Here is a 21,940-nt window from a genome sequence, read left to right as displayed (position 1 = left end):
TCGCTATTTACTGTATGTTCTGTTTCAGCCTAGCTGACGTCTTGTGATCTACCTCTTGTCTTTAGACATACCTGTATACCTGGCTCTAACCTCATGTTTAGTGTCTTTTTTTTTTTTATTTCATTGCAATTTGGAATGTAATTTTGATTGTAATCCGCCTTGAAACTAACTCGGGCAAAGGCGGAAGATCAAATGTTCATAAACAAATATGACAGCAAGCAAAGAGCTTCAGGCTATCCTGCCTGCCCCAACTCCTTCCTGGTGCAATGCCACGCAGCCCTGCTGATCTTCAGCCTCCCCATGTCCTTGCCACGAAGGATCCTCCGTGCTTATCCTTGGCTTTCATTTCTTTAGAGGCAAACTTTTGAAGCTCCCTATGGGGGAATCATTTTGAAAATTTTGTCTCCTTAAGTTTTGTGTTTCCGGCATTTCCGCTGGGAGGCCACTCCATGCATCCACCACTCTTTTCATGAAGAATCCAGGCGAGGGACCTTGGGGTGAATGAATCCAGTTATTTGAAGGTAGCAAAACGGGGCAACAAGGTGATGACCACATCTGGAGGTAGGTAAAAGGAGATAATTATGCCTCCATGTGAGATGCTGGCGAGACCACACTTGTGTGTACTTCTGGTGGCCGCACCTCTAAAAGGATATAGACAGAGCAGAGGCAGTTCAGAGAAGGGTCTGCACCAAAAGCCCTATGAGGTAAGACTTAGCTCCTTAAGCATAGGACATGGGACTATTGTTTTATCTGGCGAGTAAAACTGAAAATCTAACCAGTAGTCTCCTCCACAGCTGAGTTTTAAAATGATTTATTCCATCTCCTAGTGTTCTGTGTCTATTGGAAAGCAGCTTAGTTTTTAGAAGCTTTGAATAAACATAGAGGATCCTTTAATTGTGAGGGAGGAAACCAGAGATCAGCTGGGGTCTATGGCATTGTGCCGGGAATGGATACTCTGGTTCCAGTCAAGTTAAAGGTAACTCCTGCCAGAGTGAGGCGCAAGCTTGATTTTTGTTTTCTGTACCATTCAAGCATCGACTAACGAGTACGTGACACTGCCTGTGATTTGGCCTTTTGCTCTCCTGTCGCAGGTCTCCTCTGCCCAACCCAGGAAGATGGCTCCCAAGCGCAAGGCCGCAACCAAGAAAACTGCCCCCAGCAAAACCAAGAAAGTGAAGGAGGAGCCAGAGGAAGACAACTTCCGATCCACCTTGGAGGCACTGAAGGCTGCTCCCAAGCAGAAAGTGAAGGCCAAAGTCGACGCCAACTGCAAACTAAGTAACTGCAGCGGTGTGGAGGTGAGAGAGCCAGGTGGGAAGCAGTTAGGAGAAGGAGTTACAAGCATGTGCTTTCGTTGTGTAGTGATAACAACGATCCGTGAAGCTGAATCTTCTTCAGACTGCACCTGAGGAGTTATTGGCCCAGGATGGAGGGGAGGCTGAGAGAGAGCAAGGAGTGAGGTCTTTACTTAATTTTAGTTCAGAGAGTCACTTAAGCATCAATTTTCATCCAGAAATCAAAGGAAAACTAGTAGCAGGGAGGGTTAGAGTGGCACTTTACATTATTTCTGCTTCTCTTCCATCCCTACATGCAAACACCCCAGGGAAACTGATACCAGATATTTTCCTTAAACAGATCTGCGTTTAGGCCCGAGACTAAACACCCTTTTCATAATCTGACCCTGCTGCCAGTACCTCCAGTGTCACTTGGATTCATTGTGTGGACAGCAGCACTTATCATCAGATTCTTCAGAAGCTCTTCTCTATCTTCTTGTGGGCTTATTCCTTAGATCCATTTTATGTTTTAATATATATTTATTTCTTGCACGATTACTCTTTTGGGTGGGTGGGTGGGAGCAGATAATTAGTGGTGGGTAGAAAGAAGCAGGAGGCAGTGCTGGGTAGGAACAGGCAGCAGTGATGAATGAGAGGGAGCAAAGAGCAGGGGTAGGTGGAAGCAGGGAGCAGCACTGGTGGGTGAAGGTGGAAGTATTGGATGAGAGGAGGGAGCAGGTGGCAGCAGTGACAGTGAGGAGCAGGATGGAGCAGGCAGCAGCAGTAGCTGAGAGCATGGGTGTGCTTTATCTGGCCAGTTGTGTTGCTGAGGCGAGTCATTTTCTGTGCCTGTTTCCTAATATAATAGGACTCACCCCCCCAAAGGTGAAGACACTGATACCCCTAAGTATCTTCATTTGTATTGGCAATCGCCCCAGGGTCACAGGCAGACAGACCGGTTATGTCGATTCTTGAGTTGTTGTGTTTGCACGCAGAGATCGGCTTACAAAAGTTTCAGTCTTTGTTTCTCCTCCACTATTGCCGCTCTGGGTGACCTTGGGTAAGTCACTTTGAGGACAATTTTTCAAAGCCATTTTCCTGGGTGACTTGCCCTCTGCTCTGTTACAGGTATGCGTAGTCTTCCACGGCATACTTACTTTTATCCAGTGTGAGAAGGCATTCCCCTGGGCATAGGGGAGGGAAACAGCATACATACATATCGTTTTCAAAACTACCCGTGCTGTTTTCCTCACTGCCCCTCGTCCTCTCAGCCACTGGCAGAATGAGCAGTGCACATACTTTACATTAGCTTATATTTTTCTCTTTGAAAATTAGCTTCAAAATTCCTGAGCTAAGCAACGTCTCCCCTTTTTATCTGCCTGTGCATCAACTGATCCAAATAAATCTTTACAATGCTAGTAATAAGCATGGCCATGCTTTGGCAGATTGGGGGGGGGTGGGATGTAAACCTCTTATTATAGTAAGAGTGTGACTGCAGACAAACCCAAAACATACCTATGTAAGGCAACAAAAATAATAGCATAATAGGTATCCAAAAGTATCAATACTGAGAGTTTAAACTCCCACATGGGGAGGGGCATTTTGAAAGGTGCTTCTGTGAGGAAAGTAGCTGTTTATCTGCAGAATTGGCCCTTCCCTGTACGTACCCGGATCAGTCCAGACACCTGGGTTGTGACTCCGCACCAGCAGATGGAGACAGAGCAAAACTTGTCGGGCTTCCCTACATATAGTAAGGTGCCACTCACAGCCCCTCAGTCTTACTCTGTCTCCAGCACATGGGGCAGGGTCACTCACAGCCTCTGGGATCCCTGACTGTTTGTTAGTCAGGGGTTTTTGGTTTGTTTGGTCTGGTTAGGAAGTCTTAAGTAGAGAAAAAAAAAATTTAAGAAGAAGCCACGGAAGGTGCAGCAGTCTCCCTCGTCCTGGAGCCTCCCAGGGGGGTTGGAAGGTTCTGAGGGGACCATCCCCCCCCCTGGTTGAGGCTGCTGCTGAGGGTCGAGGGCCCGGCCTGTCTCAGGCAGCAGCTTCGGGGGTGACACCGGGGAGCCCGGTTCACTCACTCCCGCTGGAGCAGAACCTCAGGACCAGGGACAGCGCAAGTAAAAAGAAAAAAAAAAAAGACTTTGTTTATTCTGACCTTGCCGGCTCTCCGTTTCTGGCACGTCCCCACCGCGGGTCGGGGCTTTCGATCGAAATTTTAAATTTTTGTAAGTTCCTCCGTGCGGGGCACGTTAGGGGATGCCGAGGGGCTCTTCTTGCTGCGCGTGCGGCTCGGTGCGCGCGATGGTGTCTGCTCCTCCTGTGTTCCGGGCGGCGAGGGGCCGTCCTGGGTCGGTCGGGGCGGGGGGGGGGGGGACCGATCTCGGCCGGCGCGATCGCCGCCGCGGGCAGTCCAGCGAGGGGAAGGCAGTTCGGATCCGTTCAAGCTTAGCGCGGGAACGGTGGCCATTTTGGGGGCAGTGCAAGAGGCCACGCGGAGGGATGCTGGTAATGGCGGCCTGCCTCTTATACTTTCCCCACAGTAGCAGCTGCCCGGGGGGGGGGGGGGGGGGGCCGCATCCCCGGCAGAGGATAGCGTGGACGAGATGTCATCGGGGTCAGAGGCGTCTTTTTCAGCGGATTTTGCGCAAAGTCCTGAAGTGCAAGCATTCCAGGAGAAAGGAGAAAGCGTCGGGGGGGCTCGGCGGACCGGCCGGACTCCTGGAAGAGGAAGGCTGCGGATAGGCCCAGGAGGGCCTCTGACCCACCGAGGGGGAAACACCCGGTGAGGGGCGGTCCCGCAGGACGCTGACAGTGAGTCCACGGACTCGGAGGAAGGGGACCCGCCGGCAGAGCCCCTGGGGGGGGCGGACGAGCCGGATGCCGCGGGCCCTGGCCAACAGGGTACCGGCAAGGGAACGCCGGCAGGCGATGGAGATGATCCAAAGGTGGTCCGGTTGTTTCAAAGAGAGGAATTGGCACCGCTTATTCCGGCCATTCTCCAGGAGCTGGGGGTCGAGGCTCTGCCGGTGGAGACCCGGCAGGGGGCCAATATGGACCCGGTGCTGTTGGGCCTTTCGGGTCCAGCAGTGGCTTTTCCATTCCATTTCTCGGCATCTGATATCCTATTCAGAGAGTGGGATACCCCGGAATTGGGCCTGAAAGTGAGTAAGGCCATAGACAAAATATACCCGCTGCCAGAGGACACGCTGGAGCTCCTCCGCCTTCCTAGAGTGGACGCAGCGGTGTCAGCAGTGACTAAGAGATCAACGATCCTGGTCACAGGGGCCACGGCGCTCAGGGATATCCAGGATAGAAAGCTGGAGATGCAGCTCAAGAAGGTTTTTAAGTTTCGGCTCTGGGGGTCCGTGCAGCTATTTGTAGTAACTTTGCCCTGCGGGCAGGACTACGCTGGGCCCAGGTACTTCAGGCTAATGCAGGTCTCTCGGAAGAGGAATCGGCGCAGGCGGATCATCTGGAAGCGGTAATTGCTTATGGTGCGGATGCTGTTTTCCTCGCTGCCCCTCGCCCTCTCAGCCACTGGCAATTGAGAAAAAAGGGATATTCAGAGTCGGTCATTACTACTCTTCTTCACGCTCGGAAACCCTCCACTTAGGTTATCTACGTGCGAGTATGGAAAGCGTTTGATTCTTGGTGCCGTGGGTTGGGCATGTCTCCACGGCAGGCTACGGTGGCTCATATTTTGACTTTCTTGCAGGAGGGCCTGAAGAAAGGGTTATCCTATAATTCCCTCCGAGTGCAGATAGCAGCTTTAGGCTGTTATCGCGGCAAGATTGATGGTAGTTCCATTGCCATGCATCCTGACGTAGCCAGATTTTTGAAGGGAGTCAAACATTTGTGCCCGCCGGTACAAGCTATCTGTCCCTCTTGGAGTCTGAATTTGGTTCTTCGTGGTCTCTGTACTTCTCCTTTTGAGCTGCTACGGAGAGCTACACTTAAGGATTTTACTCTTAAAACGGTTTTCCTTGTGGCTATTTGTTCAGCTAGACGAATTTCAGAACTTCAAGCGTTGTCCTGTAGGGAACCTTTTCTCCGTATTTCTGATTCGGGAGTCTCGCTTCGCACCATTCCTTCCTTCTTGCTGAAAGTAGTTTTGGCTTTTCATGTCAATCAGACGGTTGAATTACCAGCCTTCTCCGTGAGCGACACTAACACTCCTCGAGACAAGGAGCTTCGGCGGTTGGATGTTTGAAGGATGCTATTACAGTACTTGGAAATTACCAATCCTTTTCAGTTATCCGACCATCTTTTTGTTTTGTGGAGCGGGCCTAAGAAGGGGACTAAGGCTTCGCAGACTACTATAGCCCGATGGTTAAAGGATGTGATTGCTTCCACTTACATTTGTCAGGGACGTGCTGTTCCGGAGGGACTTAAGGCACACTCTCTTCGATCTCAAGCGGCTTCTTGGGCGGAGAGCAGTCTTGTCTCACCTCAAGAAATTTGCCGGGCGGCTACTTGGAAATCTTTATACACGTTTGCCAGACACTACCGATTGGATGTTCGAGATCCGGCGGTGGATGCGTTTGGCAGCGGTGTGCTTCGAGCGGGACTCTCTAGGTCCCACCCCATTTAGGGCAGGTTGGGTACGTCCCAGCAGTTTGGACGGATCCTGGTACGTACAGGGAAAGGAAAATTAGTTCTTACCTGATAATTTTCGTTCCTGTAGTACCAAGGATCAGTCCAGATGCCCGCCTATAGCAGTATGAGTCCCGCACGTATTCTGGTATTTCTATTTCTTTTTTATTCCAGTTTTCGAGAGTATTTGGATTATACTTATGTACGATGGCGTCTTTCACCTGGTTTTCTCGTTTTCCAAAAGTTGAGGTTTGACTTGATCTAGTCACGGGTTGTTACCATAAGTTTTTATCATTCTGCTTTGATATTGATTATACTGAGGGATCACAGGTGGTGCACCAGGGTATATGGGAGGGGCCTTTTCAGTTTCTCTCTGACTCCATCTGCTGGAAGGGAGGCATAACCCAGCAGTCTGGACTGATCCTTGATACTACAGGAACGAAAATTATCAGGTAAGAACTAATTTTCCTTTTTTCTCTTCTACAAAAGATCCTTAGACTGCAGAAGTTATGATGTCCCACAAATTAGATGACTGCCATACAGGAATAGAAATATTTACATGTAGTACTCCCTGCAAATGTGATACAGAAAGGCCTGGGGATGGTCTTCATTCCCTACAGCACAACACTGAGAGCTAGAACAGCCAGACAGGCAGTTTTTAAAGGCAGACAAACAGAACATCACTGTGTACAGATTCACAAAATAGCACTGCAATAATAACAGGTGTCAGGAGCGGGAGCTCAGGGCATCTCCATAACATCCATCTAAACATCACCCCAGCAGCACAGCGTTCCCATGGAGGCAGCAGCTGAATTTAACCACACACGCAATACACAGTCAACTCCCAGAGAAACACGAGGTCAGCTCCTTACCCCAAATACTAGAATAAATACTGACAGAAAAAGGCAAACCCCCCAGAGCACCCCTTCCCTATTGTACACCAGCTAGGCAAGTTTAATATTTCCCCACTGTCTGTCTGTTTTCCCTCATCCTCTTGACTCCCCTCCTCCCCAAGGCATCGGCAGAGTGCAGGGGATGATTCCCCCTTGCAGGACAGGTGCCAGACTCTCTCCAGGCTTACAACTCCACTCTAGAAACTGCCACTGGCAATCCAGTCTCTAGCAACATTCACCTCCAACTGCAGATAAATTTATGGGTGGCAGAGAGATAGTCAGAACATCTATGCCCTTGTGTAATGCTCAATCCACCCCTACCTGGGACTCAGAAAAATTTCCAGCCAAAGACGTACTTGCTGCACCAGGAAATTAAATATAAATATACATATCCTTGTCCTGGGGGAATTCTGCACTACTGCGGAGCACAGAATTTGCGCAGAATTGCCAAATTCTGCGCAGAAAATAGAAGAGGAGACCCCGGCATGCCGCGAACAGAGCGCACGAAGATGAAAGCCCGCTTGTGCTGAGGGACGCGCTCCACTCGTGGCGAAGATGGAAGGGCCCCCCCCCCCCCGTGAGAGAGGATGTGTGTGTGTGCGCAAGAGAGTCTGTATGAGGGTGTGTGTATGTGTATTAGAGAGAGGGAGGGACAGTACTGAGAACGGGGTCAAACTATGGGACTGGCAACAGAGTGGAAGGGGTTGAGCTTAGAGGTGGAGGGGGGAGATACTGGTAGGTGAAGGAGTTGGGGCCTGAGGGGGCAAAGTGGCCAGGGGAGTAGGGAGAGCGAGTGGAAGGGACACTTACAGTGAATTTCTAGGGAAATTCTGCTCAAACTATTTAAAATTCTGCATCTTTAAGTAATTTTTTTCTGTATTAATTTAAAATGTAATTACTTAAAGACTGTCATTTAAATTATATTATTTTGACCAATATAAAGTTTGCAGAATTTAAAGTTTTTGTGTGCAGACTTCCCCCAGGAGTAATATCCTATGTTTGGAGAAGGCTGCAGAGAAGCCACCGGCTTCTTGCAGAAGTTAAATACTTCCTCTTTGAAAGGGATTTTAGTCATCCCCCAGGCTCATTATGAAACACAAAAGCTTCATTATCCCTTTTCAGACATGCAAAATTGTGTCCTGAGGTCAGTAAAATCTGGAATAAGGACAGAGGACGTACACAGGGCATTCTCAATCTATGCTACTGATGTGATCTATGAGTAAAACTGAAAAACACTTACACTTCAGTCCCCACCTAACCTCATTTCAATGTGCTCCAAAACATGTGCCTTAGAACATTAGGTGGAGCCAGCAGATATTAACCAACTTTTATTATGTACACTCGCAACCACCTAAGAGGGAGCTATTTAGCCAGAAAAGATAAAAGGCAGAAGAAGAAATCAAGAGAGTGTCTAATAGAGAACCTGAACATTCCTTATGACTGGCATACCCCTGTTGTATATATACATCCCCAGGTGACAGAATGGTCCAGTCAAAAGGGCAACTCACAATTGCACCAAGATTTCTGCAGCCTCCAAGCTCAACTGGTGGCCCAAAAGGCTGTTATGTCTGTCTCAGTCCTTTTTGAGCCAAGAGCATAATCCTTGCACGGTGGTGGTTCTGGCAAGGGTGAGCGTGTTCGGAGCGAAAGGAGGAAATCGGTGCTTCGGGGACAACGGTGTGTTCAGATTTAGGAACTGCCATAGTCTCTTGAGGCACTCAAATTGGAGGGACCACTGGAGGTTCAGGCTGGGGAGGCGAATGAGATGTCTGCAAGGGACAAAGGAACAGTGGCAGGAGTTAATTTCGGCCAGCACCGGGCAAGTATGCAGAAAAAAACTGCTTTTCTGTACACCCTCAGACTTAATATCATAGTGATATTAAGTTGAAGGCCCCCAAAATAAAAAATAAATCTGCCCGCGGGTTGGAAAACGGGCGCTCATATGTTTGCTGGCATCCGTGTTCCAAACCTGTGGCTGTCAGCAGGTTCGACAAGACGCCGGTAAAATTAAGCATCTGCTGTCAAACCCGCTGACGGGCGCCACTTACGCCAATACGTAGGTGCTAGGGACGTGCTAGTGTCCCTAGTGCCTCCTTATTAGCGCGGGCCCTAATTTAAATACAAAATCGTGTGCCCAGGAGAGGGGCCTGGGAGCGCGTTGGGAGAGCGGGCGCTCGTCTCGGAGCGCCAGCTCTCCCGCGCACTTTACTAAATTGGCCTGATAGAGTGCCACCTGCAGACCCTCTGTATTTCTCTATCCCCAGCAAATGGTGGGGGTGTAAAACTTCAGTCTGGAGTTTAAAAAATACATTTCCTAGCGTGTAGCAGATGGACTCAGGACCAATGAGTATAGTGTACTCCTGATAGCAGTTGGAGACGGAGTCAGATTTCAATCTGACGTCCGCACTACATAAACCTGTGCAGGAAGCTTTGCTCTTCAGTATTTTCTCCATCTCCTTAGCAGTTTGGGACTCTACACACGCTTGCATAGCGTTAGAAAATCCAAAACAAAGAAGAAAAGAAAATTCCAAAATCTTACCTCTACAAGACGAGCCTCGCTGTCCTGCGGTGATACCTAAGGGTCCCTCCCCCAGTCGAAAATTCCTAAGGTGATTTCCGAGATCCCTCAGAGGTAAGCCTTGGTCCGGTAGCCGGTTCCTGGCGTGGACTTAGCCCCCAGGAACGGGAGTGGCTGAGAGGCAGCGGGTGCAATGAAGGTATTTCCCTCTCCCCCCGCAGTCAGAGACTGTCCGGCATGAGACCGGGAAGTGCCGAGACAAGGTAAGGTAGAAAACCTTTTTTTAAAGTCTCTGGTCTCTGAGGCTCGGATAGTCGCTCAGATCGTCCTCCGGTATCTATCCCATTGGGTTGAACAGCCCCGTCCGGGCTAGACCCCGATTCGGTACTAGGGTCCTCCCACGTGGAGACCCTCTGGGGAGGCCGCCATCTTGCCCGTGTGGTCACCGGTGCCATTTCCTCCTCTTGATCGCTTTATTGTCCGCACAACTGAGCTGTGCGCACAGCGGCGAGCCGGGCACAAAAACTACTTGTGTGCTTAGCAGCATGCGCATCTCGCTAGGCGCACATATCTGCCTGCACGCATATCTAAGCCTCCCGGTGCGCGCATATAGGCGCACAGATGAGTTTTGAACGACTCCACGCGCTCAAATCATGGCACCACCGGCCAAGAAAGCCAAGGGACAAGCCCTCTGTCCGGCCTGCCACCTAAGAGCAGCGCAACACGAAGTGGCTTCTGCCCTGTGCCTGCAGTGTGAAGAGGCCCAGGGGGAACCAGGACAAGGCCCCCTCCGGCCAGTAGAGGAATCCGGCTCCACCAATGATAGTACCCCAGACCTCTCTCTCCCCGGCTTGGCCCCTCCTCAGTCGGGCCCCTCTGGGAACACCGCTGGGTTAGACCCAGGAACTTTTTCCTGCGTAGAATTCTTCATAGGGCTGCAAACCTTTGTCCAGGCACCATCGGTGCCACCGGTGACACAGCCACAGCCTCCACCAGAAGACCAAAACCTTCCAGGCCCCTCTTGGCCTCCCAGAGATGTGCCCCCTCCAGACAAAAGCCTCCCCTTAGGGGACACGGACACCTCAGAGGAAGAGCCAGACTCCCTGGAGGAAGGAGAAATCCCTTCAGGAACGGAACCATACCGAACCATGATGCGCTTCTTCTCCAAAGACAAGTTATCAGATCTCGTGTCTCTGAGCCTGAAGACGCTGGCCATCCCAGGCACAAGCACCGCAGTGGAGCCAAAGACGAACCATGTTTTGTTCGGGCTCCGTCAGGCCTCATGCCATTTTCCAATGCTACAGGCTGTACAACTGATTGACCTGGAATGGAATACGCCGGAGGCCAGTTTCAAAGGAGGATGGGCCCTAGAAGCCCTATATCCCCTGGAACCCTCCAGCTAAAAAACTCCTGGTGGACACTATGGTCTGCGCTGTCGCAAAGCACACTACCATCCCAGTGGAAGGAGGAGATGGACTCAAGGATACCTAAGTCAGGAATCCATCCTTAAACAGTAATTTGATGTCATAGCTATGTCCCTGCAGATTGCTGCCTGCTGTGCCGTGGTGACACGTGCCTGCTTGTCACTTTCCAGGGACGCAACCACATCTGTCGAAACAGAACTGGTGATATCTTTCCTCACAGATGCAACCTCCGACCTGGTGTGCACCTCAGCCAAGGGCGTCTCATTCATAGTGGCAGCCAGAAAGCAACTCTGGCTCCGATGTTGGTCAGCCGACGCGACTTCCAAGACGAAACTCACGACAATGCCCTCCTGTTCGGCTGTGAACTGGAGAAGTTAGCTGACAAATGGAGCAAATCCCCAGTACCTCTGCTACCGGAGGACAGGAACAAAAGAAGCCAACGCCCCTCTCCCCGAACACCCAAGGGCAGAGGATCGCAGCGTTTTAGACCATACAAAAACACATACCAAGCACCTCGCCCCGCAGGCAGGGGGGCCAGTCCTTTCGAAACAGATACAGCAAGAGGGGAGCCAGCTCAGGTCCAGGCCCCAGCCGCACCCCACAATGAGAATCAACAGACCCATTCACAGGAAGAAGCCATAGGGACAGGCTTGCCCTATTCTACCAAAGATGGGTCGAGATAATGTCGGACAAGTGGGTCCTAACCATCATTTTGAGAGGGATACTACCTGGATTTCTACAGCATACCTCCAGACAAATTTGTGAAATCCCTCTTGCCACTTCCTGTCCAAGAGGACGGCAGTGGAAACCACACTGACAAAATTACTAGCCCTAAAGGCTATAACACCAGTACCCACGCACCAACAAAATACTGGACACTATTCCATCTATTTTATCATCCCTAAGAAAAAGAGAACGTTCCGGCCCATCCTGGACCTCAAATCCATCAACCGCTACCTGAGGGTACCATACTTCTGCATGGAAACCCTACGCTCGGTCATAAGGGCAGTACAGCTGGGAGAATTTCTGACCTCTCTGGATCTATCAGAAGCCTATCTCCACATCCTGGTCCATCACGACCACCAGCGCTTTCTACGCTTTGTGATCCTGGACCATCATTACCAGTTCCGGGCATTGCTCTTCAGACTGGCCACGGCCCCTTGGACATTCACCAAAATCATGATTGTAGTGGCGGTAACACTGAGGAAAGAAGGAATCCTCGTATACCTGTATATGGACGATTGGCTGATCAGGGCAAAATTGCCAGAGGAAAGTCACCAGGTTACCACCAGAGTCAAGAATCTCCTGCAGACTCTCGGGTGGGTCGTCAACACAACCAAGAGTTGCCTGCAGCCCTCCCAATCACTAGAATACCTGGGAGTCCGGTTCGACACTAAACAAGACAAGGTCGTTCTTCCCCTTACAAGGAGAAGGAAATTGATGGACTAGTTGCGAAAACTGTTGAACTGCGCTCGGCCCAAGGTATGGAACTACCTCCATGACATCAACCCTAGAAGTTGACCACTTCAACGTTCCCTACTGTCACGCTGGAACCCGATGTCCCAGGACTACGCCATTCGCCTTCAGCTACCGGCAGAGGCACGGACCCAGCTCCAATGGTGGCTACAAGAAGACCATCTGAGCAAGAGAGTAAGGCTATCCCCACGGACCTGGGACTTGCTCACCACGGATGCGAGCCTATGAGGGTGGGGAGCCCACTGCCAGGAACTGACAGCCCAGGGGCAATGGGACAAGGAAGAGTTGGGATGGAACCTCAACCAACTGGAAGCCTGGGCAGTCAGACTAGCCTGCTTACGATTCAGTCACAGACTCTGGGGCTAATCTGTCAGTCATGTCAGACAACACCACAACAATTGCCTACATCAACCGCCAGAGAGGAAGCAGAAGCCAACAGGTGTCCCTGGAAATAGATCCCCTAATGGCGTGGGCGGAAGCAAACCTGCAAGGGATCTCAGCCGCCCACATCGCGGGAAAAGACAAGGTCACTGCGGATTACCTCAGCAGGGAAAGTCTAGACTCAGGGGAATGGATGCTGTTGACCACAGGTTTTCAGTTGATAGTAAACCGCTGGGGAACACCAGCCATGGATCTTCTGGCAACCCGGTCCAACACCCAAGTTCCCAGCTTCTTCAGCCGCAGATGAGAACCACAACCCCAGGGGATCGATGCCCTCGTCTGGACCTGCTGTACGCCTTTCCCCCATGGCCACTACTGGGCAGAATCATCCACAAGATAGAACAAGATATCCACAAGATATCCACAAGATCATCCACAAGATAGAATCATACACAAGATAGAACAAGATAGAGCAGTGGACCATGAACCAGGAGACCAAGGTTCAAGTCCCACTGTCACTCCTTGTGACCTTGGGCAAGTCACTTTACCCTACATTGCCTCAGGTACAAAAACTTAGATTGTAAGCCCTCTGGGGATAGAGAAATACTTACAGTACCTGAATGTAAACCGGTGTGATATCTCAATTGAGATGAATGTCGGTATATAAAAAAATAATAAATAAATAAATATAAATAACATAACAAAGGGCTAGTACTTCTAGTGGCCCCAGACTAGCCAAGAAGGCCATGGTACGCAGACATGTGAAGATTTCTGGTGGGGAACCCCCCTGTGTCTACCTCCACACAGGAACCTGCTTCAGCAAGGACCGATCCTCCACGAAGACCCAACTCGATTCTCTCTTACGGTCTGGCCATTGAGAGGACTCGCCTGAAGAAGAGTGGATACTCTGGGGGAGTGATTGACACCTTGCTCCGAGCACACAAGTTTTCCACGTCTCTAACCTACATACGAATATGGAGAATATTCGAAGCCTGGTGTGAAGACTGCGACATCCTTCCATGGATAGTCAAAATCCCCAAGATCCTGGAATTTCTGCAGGACGGCTTTGAGGGATTGTCTCTCAACTCCAAGGTTCAGGTGGCAGCACTGGCCTGCTTCAGAGCCAAAATGGACGGCATCAGTCTATCTTCCCATCCAGATGTCTCCCGCTTCCTGAGAGGGGTCAAACAAATCCGACCACCACTAAAGTGGCCAGTACCCCTATGGAACCTCAATCTAGTACTAGACTTCCTAGCGGGAGCTTCCTTCAGGCCTACCAGCGGTCTGTCCCTACGTCTCCTGACCTTGAAGACTGCATTCCTAGTGGCAATATGTTCAGCCCATCGCATCTCCGAACTTCAAGCACTATCCTGTCGGGAACCGTTCCTCAGATTCACACCGGGATCCATACAGCTACGCACTGTCCCCTCCTTCCTTCCAAAGGTGGTTTCGCATTTCCACCTAAACCAAACCATCTCTCTGCTATCTCCAGACGAGCATAAGGACTCTGAAGACTCTCGCCATCTTAACGTCGGCAGACTCCTAGTCCGATAACTGGAAAGATCGGAATCCATATGAAAGACGGACCACCTATTTGTCCTTCACAGCGGGAAGAAACAAGGGGAAGTGGCCTCGCAGGCAACCATAGCCCGCTGGATCAAAGAAGTAATCAAGACGGCCTACGTGGAGGCAGGGAAACCTCCACCTCTACAAGTCAAGGCCCATTCTGCAAGGGCCCAGGCAGTATCCTGGGCAGAAACCAAAATGCTGTCACCCGCTGAGATCTGTCGGGCGGCGACGTGGTCCTCCATTCACACCTTCTCAAGGTTCTACCGCCTGGATGTTCAGGCCCGGGAGGACTCAACATTCACAAGGGCAGTGCTAAGTGGGCCACGGGCAGCCTCCCACCTGGGTCAGAAGTAGCTGTTGTACATCCCATTGGTCCTGAGTCCATATGCTACACGCTAGGAAATGGAGAAATTACTTACCTAATAATTTTGTTTTCCTTAGTGTAGATAGATGGACTTAGCATCCCGCCCACGGAAACCTCGGGTGACAATCCCTGAGAGCAAGACAAACATGGGTAAGCCAGACTTTACCCCTAGTTAAGACACCCATAGTTGCCGGGTGTCGGCATTTCTCAGTTGAATGCACTGGCGGTCTCCAGCTGAAGAGCATATCAACTGGTTCAAAGTTAATCAAGTTATCCAAACACACACACAATTGCTTTTCGAGGAGAATACTGAAGAGCAGAGCTTCCTGCATGGGTATATCTAGTACTGACATCAGATTGAAATCTGACTCTGTCTCCAAGTGCTATCAGGCGTACACTATACCCATTGGTCCTGAGTCCATCTGTCTACACTAAGAAAAACGAAATTATCAAGTAAGTAATTTCTCCAATACAAAGATGAGAGAAGAACATTTTTCCCAGGGGTGCTAGGTTTTGTGGAGGACCATCCCCCGGTAGAGTGGGGCAAGCAGGGAGTCGGTGGCCCTTTTGCCCGTATATGTAGAAGGATTTGAGAGCCAGTGGCGTTGGCTCCCTAATATCCTGGCTCTTCCTTCCCTCTGTGTAGGCTCCAGAGCAAGATCAGCTAAAGGGAAGTATTTTCTAATTTATTTTGTCTTTCACTGCTTTGGGTGCGTGGTCACTTTAATCTTCAAAAAAAAAAAAAAAGTCTGCAACAGTGCTGGGAGCAGCTTGGAGCCACTGGACAATGAAGGAGCTTGTGCAGTAAGTTTCCCTTGGTGCGGGAACCCATGAAAAAATTTTAACTGCACGGAGGGTGAGAAAATGATTCAGGCACATTTGTTGCTTCAATTCCCATGCAGCGTTTTAGGCTCAAGCTGGCTGTGGTGGCATGGTACGGGAAGCGCCATGTGGCCTGTGATGACCAGAGGGCATTGGGGGGGTGGGGGGGAATCTATTATATGCAAATCTATCTCCTGAATATTCATAATGGATATCCTAAAAATCTGGCCTGTTTGTGGCTCTAAAGGACTGGAGTTGGCTACACCTGTCTTAAGCGATTTTTTTTTTTTTTTTTTTCCCCCCCCCAAAGGGAAAATACAATTGCTTTTTCCCTTTGAGAAATGGTGCAGAATAGATGGGGAAAATATCTTTTGACTTTGCAGCAGTTTACACGGTTTTGAAAAGACAGCAATTTTCAGAGGCCTTTCCGCAGGTGAAACAAATATTTTTTTTCTCTAAGACAATTGGAGAGCCTGTGCATAAAATGTAACCGCAGACTTTCCACTTCTGTACCCAGTTTCAGAGTTGTCCTTGTAATGTTTCTGCATGTTCTATTTTAGATCCATGAGGACTATGACTGTATGCTGAATCAGACCAACATCGGCCACAACAACAACAAGTTCTACATCATTCAGCTCATCAATAATCAGGGAAAGTATTTCTGCTGGAACCGCTGGGGCCGTGTGGTGAGTGTAATAATCCCCATTCACAAGCCCATTGTCTGGGACAGGATTACTGCTAGAACCACTGGGGCCATGTGGTGAGCATAGTCATCCCCACCTGTTGCTGCTGGAATTGCTAGGAATGCACCGACGGGTGTTTAAAACCCCAACGTAGGCATAGTTTGAGAGAGCAATGGGGGCAATGCCTACTCAAAATACTTCAGGTGCTAGTTCTGAATTGGTCTCACTCCTTGTCCCCTCAAACTAAACTGGCAAGCTATGACTGAACCCCACCCCATGTCTTCTCCCATCTTTTGTCACATAATGTTTCTGCAGGGATTTCAGGAAATGGTTTATACTGCTTGAATTGTTGGGAGAGGGGAAGCACCCGGTGAATTAGTGAATATGCTATCCCCAGTCTCCTACATTTCCCTTTCTCTCTCCTTAATTCCAGCAAGTTGCAGTGTGACCTGCATCTCAGTTGACTGGGTTGTAATGCCTTTCTGCCTGACACATCCATACTGTATATTTGAGGTGTATTTATTTATTTATATACATATATACACACGCGTCCTGACTACGATGTTGCAGTGTGCATGGTAGATTGTAAGGACATGGTAAATCTAAGTTTGAGCTCGAAGAGGTTACGTGACTTGCTCAAGGTCACACAGATGTCCCATTTAAATAAAAAAAAGAAAAGAAATGCTGAGTGGGAAAGTTATCCATGTAACTTTATCCTGATATTCAGTGGCACTTATCTGGCTAAAGGTGCTGCTGAATTTATCCAGATAAAATAACGGGGGTAGCTTTAGGATAGTTAGTTATTTATCTGGTTAGAATTACTCGAATAACGTTTTTACCCAGGCAGAGCCTCCTTTTGAATATTGATCTGAGTGAATAGTTCGGGGGAGGCGAGGGAATCCAGGCTTGCAGATCTGTTTTTAACCTCTGTGCTGAGTTAAAGTAGAATCTCCATTAGTTGATGCTTTGTTCCAGGTCTTTTCTTTGACGTTCTCAGTTGCTGTTACAGAGGTATACATATATCAGCTTAAAGTTCCTCTATGCTCAGGGTACCTCACTTCTGTCACACATGCAAAATGCAGACAGACCCTCACCAAATATAGAATAAATGACCATGAAATAGAAATTTTCCTAGCGTGTAGACAGATGGACTCAGGATCAATGGGTTGTACTCCCCTGCCAGCTGATGGAAATGGAGTCAGGTTTCAAAACTGTCACCCTAGATAACACCCCTGCAGTGCCCTCAGCCTTTCAGTATTTCTCCATCTTCAGCAGAGGTAGACATGTGTACCCTATGGGGATCGCTGTACCTTTTGGAAGAAGAAGGTCTACCTTTAAATTGGAGAAAAGATTGAGCTCCGCTCCTTAAGGTCCCTCCCCCAGTTGAGAATTCCTGAGGTGACTTCCGAGATCCCTCAGAAGTGTGCCTTGGTCCGGTAGACGGTTCCCTGCATGGACTTTGCTGCTCAAGCAGCTGAAAGGCAGCAGGTGCAGGAAGCCAAGCGCAGCAGTGACAGCCAAAGCTCTTTCCCCCTCGCAGCCAGAGACTCTCTCTATACTCAGCCAGTAAATGCTGAGCCCAGGTAAGTTGGTTTTTTTTGGGTTTTTTTTGTTGTTGTTGTGTTTTTTTTGTTTGTTTTTTTTTTAAAGGAAGATGATTTATCTTTAGAGAAGAGGGATTTTGGTAAGACTTCCTTCGGTCTCCTTGCTTGGCATGCCATACCAGCATTGTTCCTGATCCTGTTAGGGCATAAGGAAGTGGGCTTACGAGCGGCCCCCTTGGGTGAGCTAGACCTCACTTTAAGCTTGGTCGGCACACCGCATGATAGGCTGCAGCAGTGCCATCTTGCGCACATCTTTGTACGTTTCGTATTGCCTGCCATAGGACGTCGGTACTCGCAGTGCATTGGCTCTGCACATGTGCTGCGCTCATAATGTCTGTCAGGTACTTAAAAGCACAATAAAGTAAGCACAGGATATAGGAAAAGCCAGGCGCACGGTGTCGGTGGCGGCCATGTTGTCTCCATGAAGTAAGAGACAGAATGATTCGTGGGAAGCCAGAGATTCCCCGCCTCCATGGTACCGTTGGTTCAGTGTATTTCTGAAGCTCAGGTTAGTGTAGGGGGAAGCCTGCTGAGGAGATGGTAGCTGGTTGTCACCAGTGAGTCTGAAGCCTTCTCTGCGAATTTTGCCCTGCTCCTGCATAAGGTGGTGTTGGCCAGGTGGGGAGCAGGAGGAAAGTGGCCACAGATACACAAGGCTAAGCACCCAACGAAAGTGCGTAGGGTGGAGCCCACAGGAAAGGCCTTGGGGGGGCTGGGGGCTGGGCCCTGCTGGTGATGTTGAGGGACCTTCTTGGATTCTGATGCTCTTCTGGGTTCCTGGGGAGTACCCTGGGAAGCGGTCTGGAGACCAGCTGAGGAATGGTGTTCCAGATGTGGACATGACCTCGGTAGGATCCAGAGAAAACCCTGGTAGCAGAAAGGGATGACCCTAGAGGGGCTCGCTCGTTTCGGACAGAGGAGATTGGTAGGAGTGTTTCTCGTTGCACCGGATTGGCCACACTGCCTGTGGTTCGCGAATCTCGTGCTTTGGGCAGTGGACGGATCCATCAGCTTCGGTCATTGGCAAGGGCTTCTTCATCAAGGGCCCATCTTCTCGGATCCGGTAGATCGCTTTGGTCTCGTGGCATGGCTCCTTAAGGAGAAACTCTTACAGTTGAAAGAATACTCAGAGCCAGTTATTGCTACACTGCTTTAAGCTAGGGGCCATTCACTTTCCTGGTGTAGGTCTGAGTATGGAGAGTGTTTGAATCCTTGTGCTTGGAGGAAGGTGGACATTCCTCAGCTGCAGGGTTTGGCAAGTGGCTGTCTTAGAATGTCTGAGACAAGCAATAGGGGAATCGAGCTTTTCTGTGTTGGTATGTAGAAAGTGTCCGGCAAGCAGCTTTAAATTGGATTCTGCAAGTTCTAGGTAACCTCCTCTTGAACCTTCGTGGTGAACGTCGTTGGAGGGCTTCACCTTGGTGGTGTTTTGTTTGGCCATGCAGATTTCAGAGCTTCAATCTTGGTCCTATAAGAGATCCTTTCCTGTGGATTTCGGGCTATGGGAGGGTTAGTTGCGTATGGGGCCTTCGTTTTTAATGGATGTTGTTTTTCCTCATTCCATTTCAAATGGACAGTGGAGTTTCCTGCATTTCCTACTTATTGGCAGTGCCGCATGTGAGGGAACTTATCTTATTGGATGTTTGTTTGACTCTGTTGCAGTGCCTTAAGGTCGCTCACAGGTTTCATCATTTGGATAATTGTTTTGTCTCATTCAGTGAAGCAAAGATAGGAGTGCATATTCTGAGTCAAAGAAGCTTTCTGGGCGGAGTGGCAGTTAATAGGAAGTTGATAGGGCTGCGACGTGGTCTTTGCTTCATGCTTTCTCCAGACATTGCCACTTGGTTGGTTGGGCGCCGGAGGAGGTGATATTTGGGGAAAGGGGACTGTGAGCGGGTCTTTCAGGTGCCCACCCAGTGTAGAGAAGCTTGGGTACATCCCACTTGTCTGGACTGATCTGGGATATGAACAGGAAAGGAAAATTGGTTCTTACCTGCTAATTTTCATTCCTGGAATACCACAGTCTGCCCCTTGCTTTCTAAAGACCACTCCTGATGCCGTAGGTGGTGGTTGTTGTTGTTTTTATTGTTAATGCAGAATTGTATGTAGGTGTTGAACTTTTAAGGCTGAATGATTTCAAGTTCCATTGTTGGATGTGAGGGCTCCAACCCCGTTATTCACTGTTCACCACAGTTCACCCCGGAGGGGAGAATTCATTTGCTTTTGGAGGGTTCTTCTCTATTTTGGCTTTTGTAAGGTCAATATTGAGGGACTGCAGGTGGAACTCTCGGTTGTGTAGCAGTGCCTGAAAAGTTTTTATTCTCTGCCTCCATCTGCTGGTAGGGATGCAAAACCCACTTGTCCGGATTGATCTGTGGTATTCCAGGAACAAAAATTAGCATATAAGAGCCAAGTTTCCTTTTGCTCGCGTGAAGTTACACCTCCTCTTTGGTCAGTGTAGCGCACACGTGTACACTTCCGTACATAAAGCCCAGTTTTCTAACTTAGGGCTGTAGAAAGTACACACAGACTTCAGCCATCCTTTTCATAGCGCACTTTTGAAGTCCACTTTTGACAATCAGCAGGTCCGTGCAAACCCTTGCGCAATGCGAGAGCCAGTGTAAATGCTTACTCGTACATTTGCGCACATACTTTGGGATTTTAGAAAGTACACAAATGGTCCCACCCCTAGAACATCTCTTTCAAGTATGTGGTAATTGCTTCTGTGGGTACTTTTATGCATATGGCCCCTGGGTAATTTTCAAAAGGCCTATATACACTAGTAAAACAGTGTTTTACATACATAATATGCTTTTGAAAATTCATTACTTACTTTTTAAAATCAAAAAGTATGCAAAGAAGTGCTGACTCTGCTGCCCTGGAAGACATCTGCTTAGTTTGCTTAAACGGATGCACATACAGTATTTGGGTTATGTGTGCACTTTTACATGTATTTGGCCCTGGGCCATTTTAGTGCAGCCATATACACTGGTAAAACGAGGTTTTATGCATGTAAATGGTTTTGAAAATTACCCCCTTTATGTGTTACTTTAGAAACACGTGCAAAATTGTCCTGTCAATAAAGTTATCTGAATCTGCATGTCTGCGCTCTCTAGTGTATTGGCAGAACTGAGAACCGGCCCTATGTGATGCTTATCTTGTGCACCATCGTGGGGTGCCACATACCAGCTGTTCAGGAACTGGCATGTCCCTTACAAGGAATGCAGTTTTTAGTCAGTGGAAGAGAGGTATTGGTATTACAAAGCACTTTCCACATAACTTCTATCACTAAGGCAATTACAAGCCTTGAGGAGCTCACCAGTAGTGTGAAAAACGTCATTCTGGTAGCCAGAGGCAAATGGTATTCATTGAACACTAGCTTTTTGTGCCACAGTAAAAGTAAGTATTTTAACTCACTGTTTTTGCAAAATGCAGGGTAAGATCAAAGGGAGGATTGGAGATGACGAGCAGGGTAGAGACTGGGGATTAGCACTTACTCCAGCACTTGAGACCCCAGCATTGGTACCGTAAGGCCTGGGAATATCAAAGTTTGTTTTGTTGCCTTTTAGAAATCCGTTTCTGAGCAGAGAGAGAGACTGCCTAGAGGAGAGAGTAGTAGAAGACTTGAGCTGGGAAAAGATACACTTCATACTGCCATCTGCTCTCTAGTGATGCTTCCAAACCAAATTCACCAATCAGTTACAGAAGATCCAGAATAGGCAAGGAGCAGATTGCATTGCATATGGGATTCTGTGCCTGTAGAATAGGTTCGTCTAGAGAGCGTGGGCACTGAGTCTGCTCTCTCGTTTGCTTCAGCTCCATGCAGAGATGTTAAGCAGCAGGTGCAGGTGCTGGAAAGGCTTCAGCATGTTCCCAGCTGTGATTACTTGACTGGTGTTCTTATAATGCAATACAGAGGAAAGCAAGATAGAAATCCCACTCTGGCAAGGTCAAAGTGGAATAAAAATGTGAAGGTATGGTTTCCTTTCTCCTCCCACTGCCCTTAAGTGCCCCACCCATAATTTGATCTGTTTTTCTCTTTCCTTCATCACCATTAATTCTCTTCCCCATGTCTCTTTCGCATTTCTCGTTCCCCTTCTCCCCCTACCTTCCTCTCTCTCTCCATCATCTTCCTGTCATCCTTCAGTGCCCTTGTCCTCTCGCTCTCTACAAAAATGGGAGAATGTGAGACACCGAAGCAAAGGCACCATGTCTCAAAACACTTTCCACAACCTGATATAAACCAAAGAAGTGTAAAGTTTCCTTGCCTGCAGTAAGTAGGTAATAACCTCCTCTGAATAATATTTCAATTGCAACAGATTCCTTTCAAAAGCGA

At 48.9% G+C, this 21,940-nt stretch overlaps 1 protein-coding gene across 3 annotated transcripts in view; it reads left to right on the top strand.

The window, feature by feature from the left end:
- PARP3 (poly(ADP-ribose) polymerase family member 3) overlaps positions 1-21,940 on the top strand; it is an 84,175-nt gene that overhangs the window by 9,037 nt on the left and 53,198 nt on the right. For all 3 annotated transcript variants that reach the window (XM_029599519.1, XM_029599520.1, XM_029599518.1), the window contains exons 2-3: positions 1,092-1,298; positions 15,878-16,003. In XM_029599519.1, coding sequence (XP_029455379.1) covers positions 1,092-1,298; positions 15,878-16,003 — 333 coding nt within the window. The remainder of the gene's footprint in view (positions 1-1,091; positions 1,299-15,877; positions 16,004-21,940) is intronic.

The sequence above is a fragment of the Rhinatrema bivittatum genome, chromosome 4, assembly GCF_901001135.1.
Source record: "Rhinatrema bivittatum chromosome 4, aRhiBiv1.1, whole genome shotgun sequence".
Classification (NCBI taxonomy): domain Eukaryota; kingdom Metazoa; phylum Chordata; class Amphibia; order Gymnophiona; family Rhinatrematidae; genus Rhinatrema; species Rhinatrema bivittatum.
The sequence above is the reverse complement of the archived record's forward strand: the minus strand, read 5'-3'. Positions and strand labels throughout refer to the sequence as shown.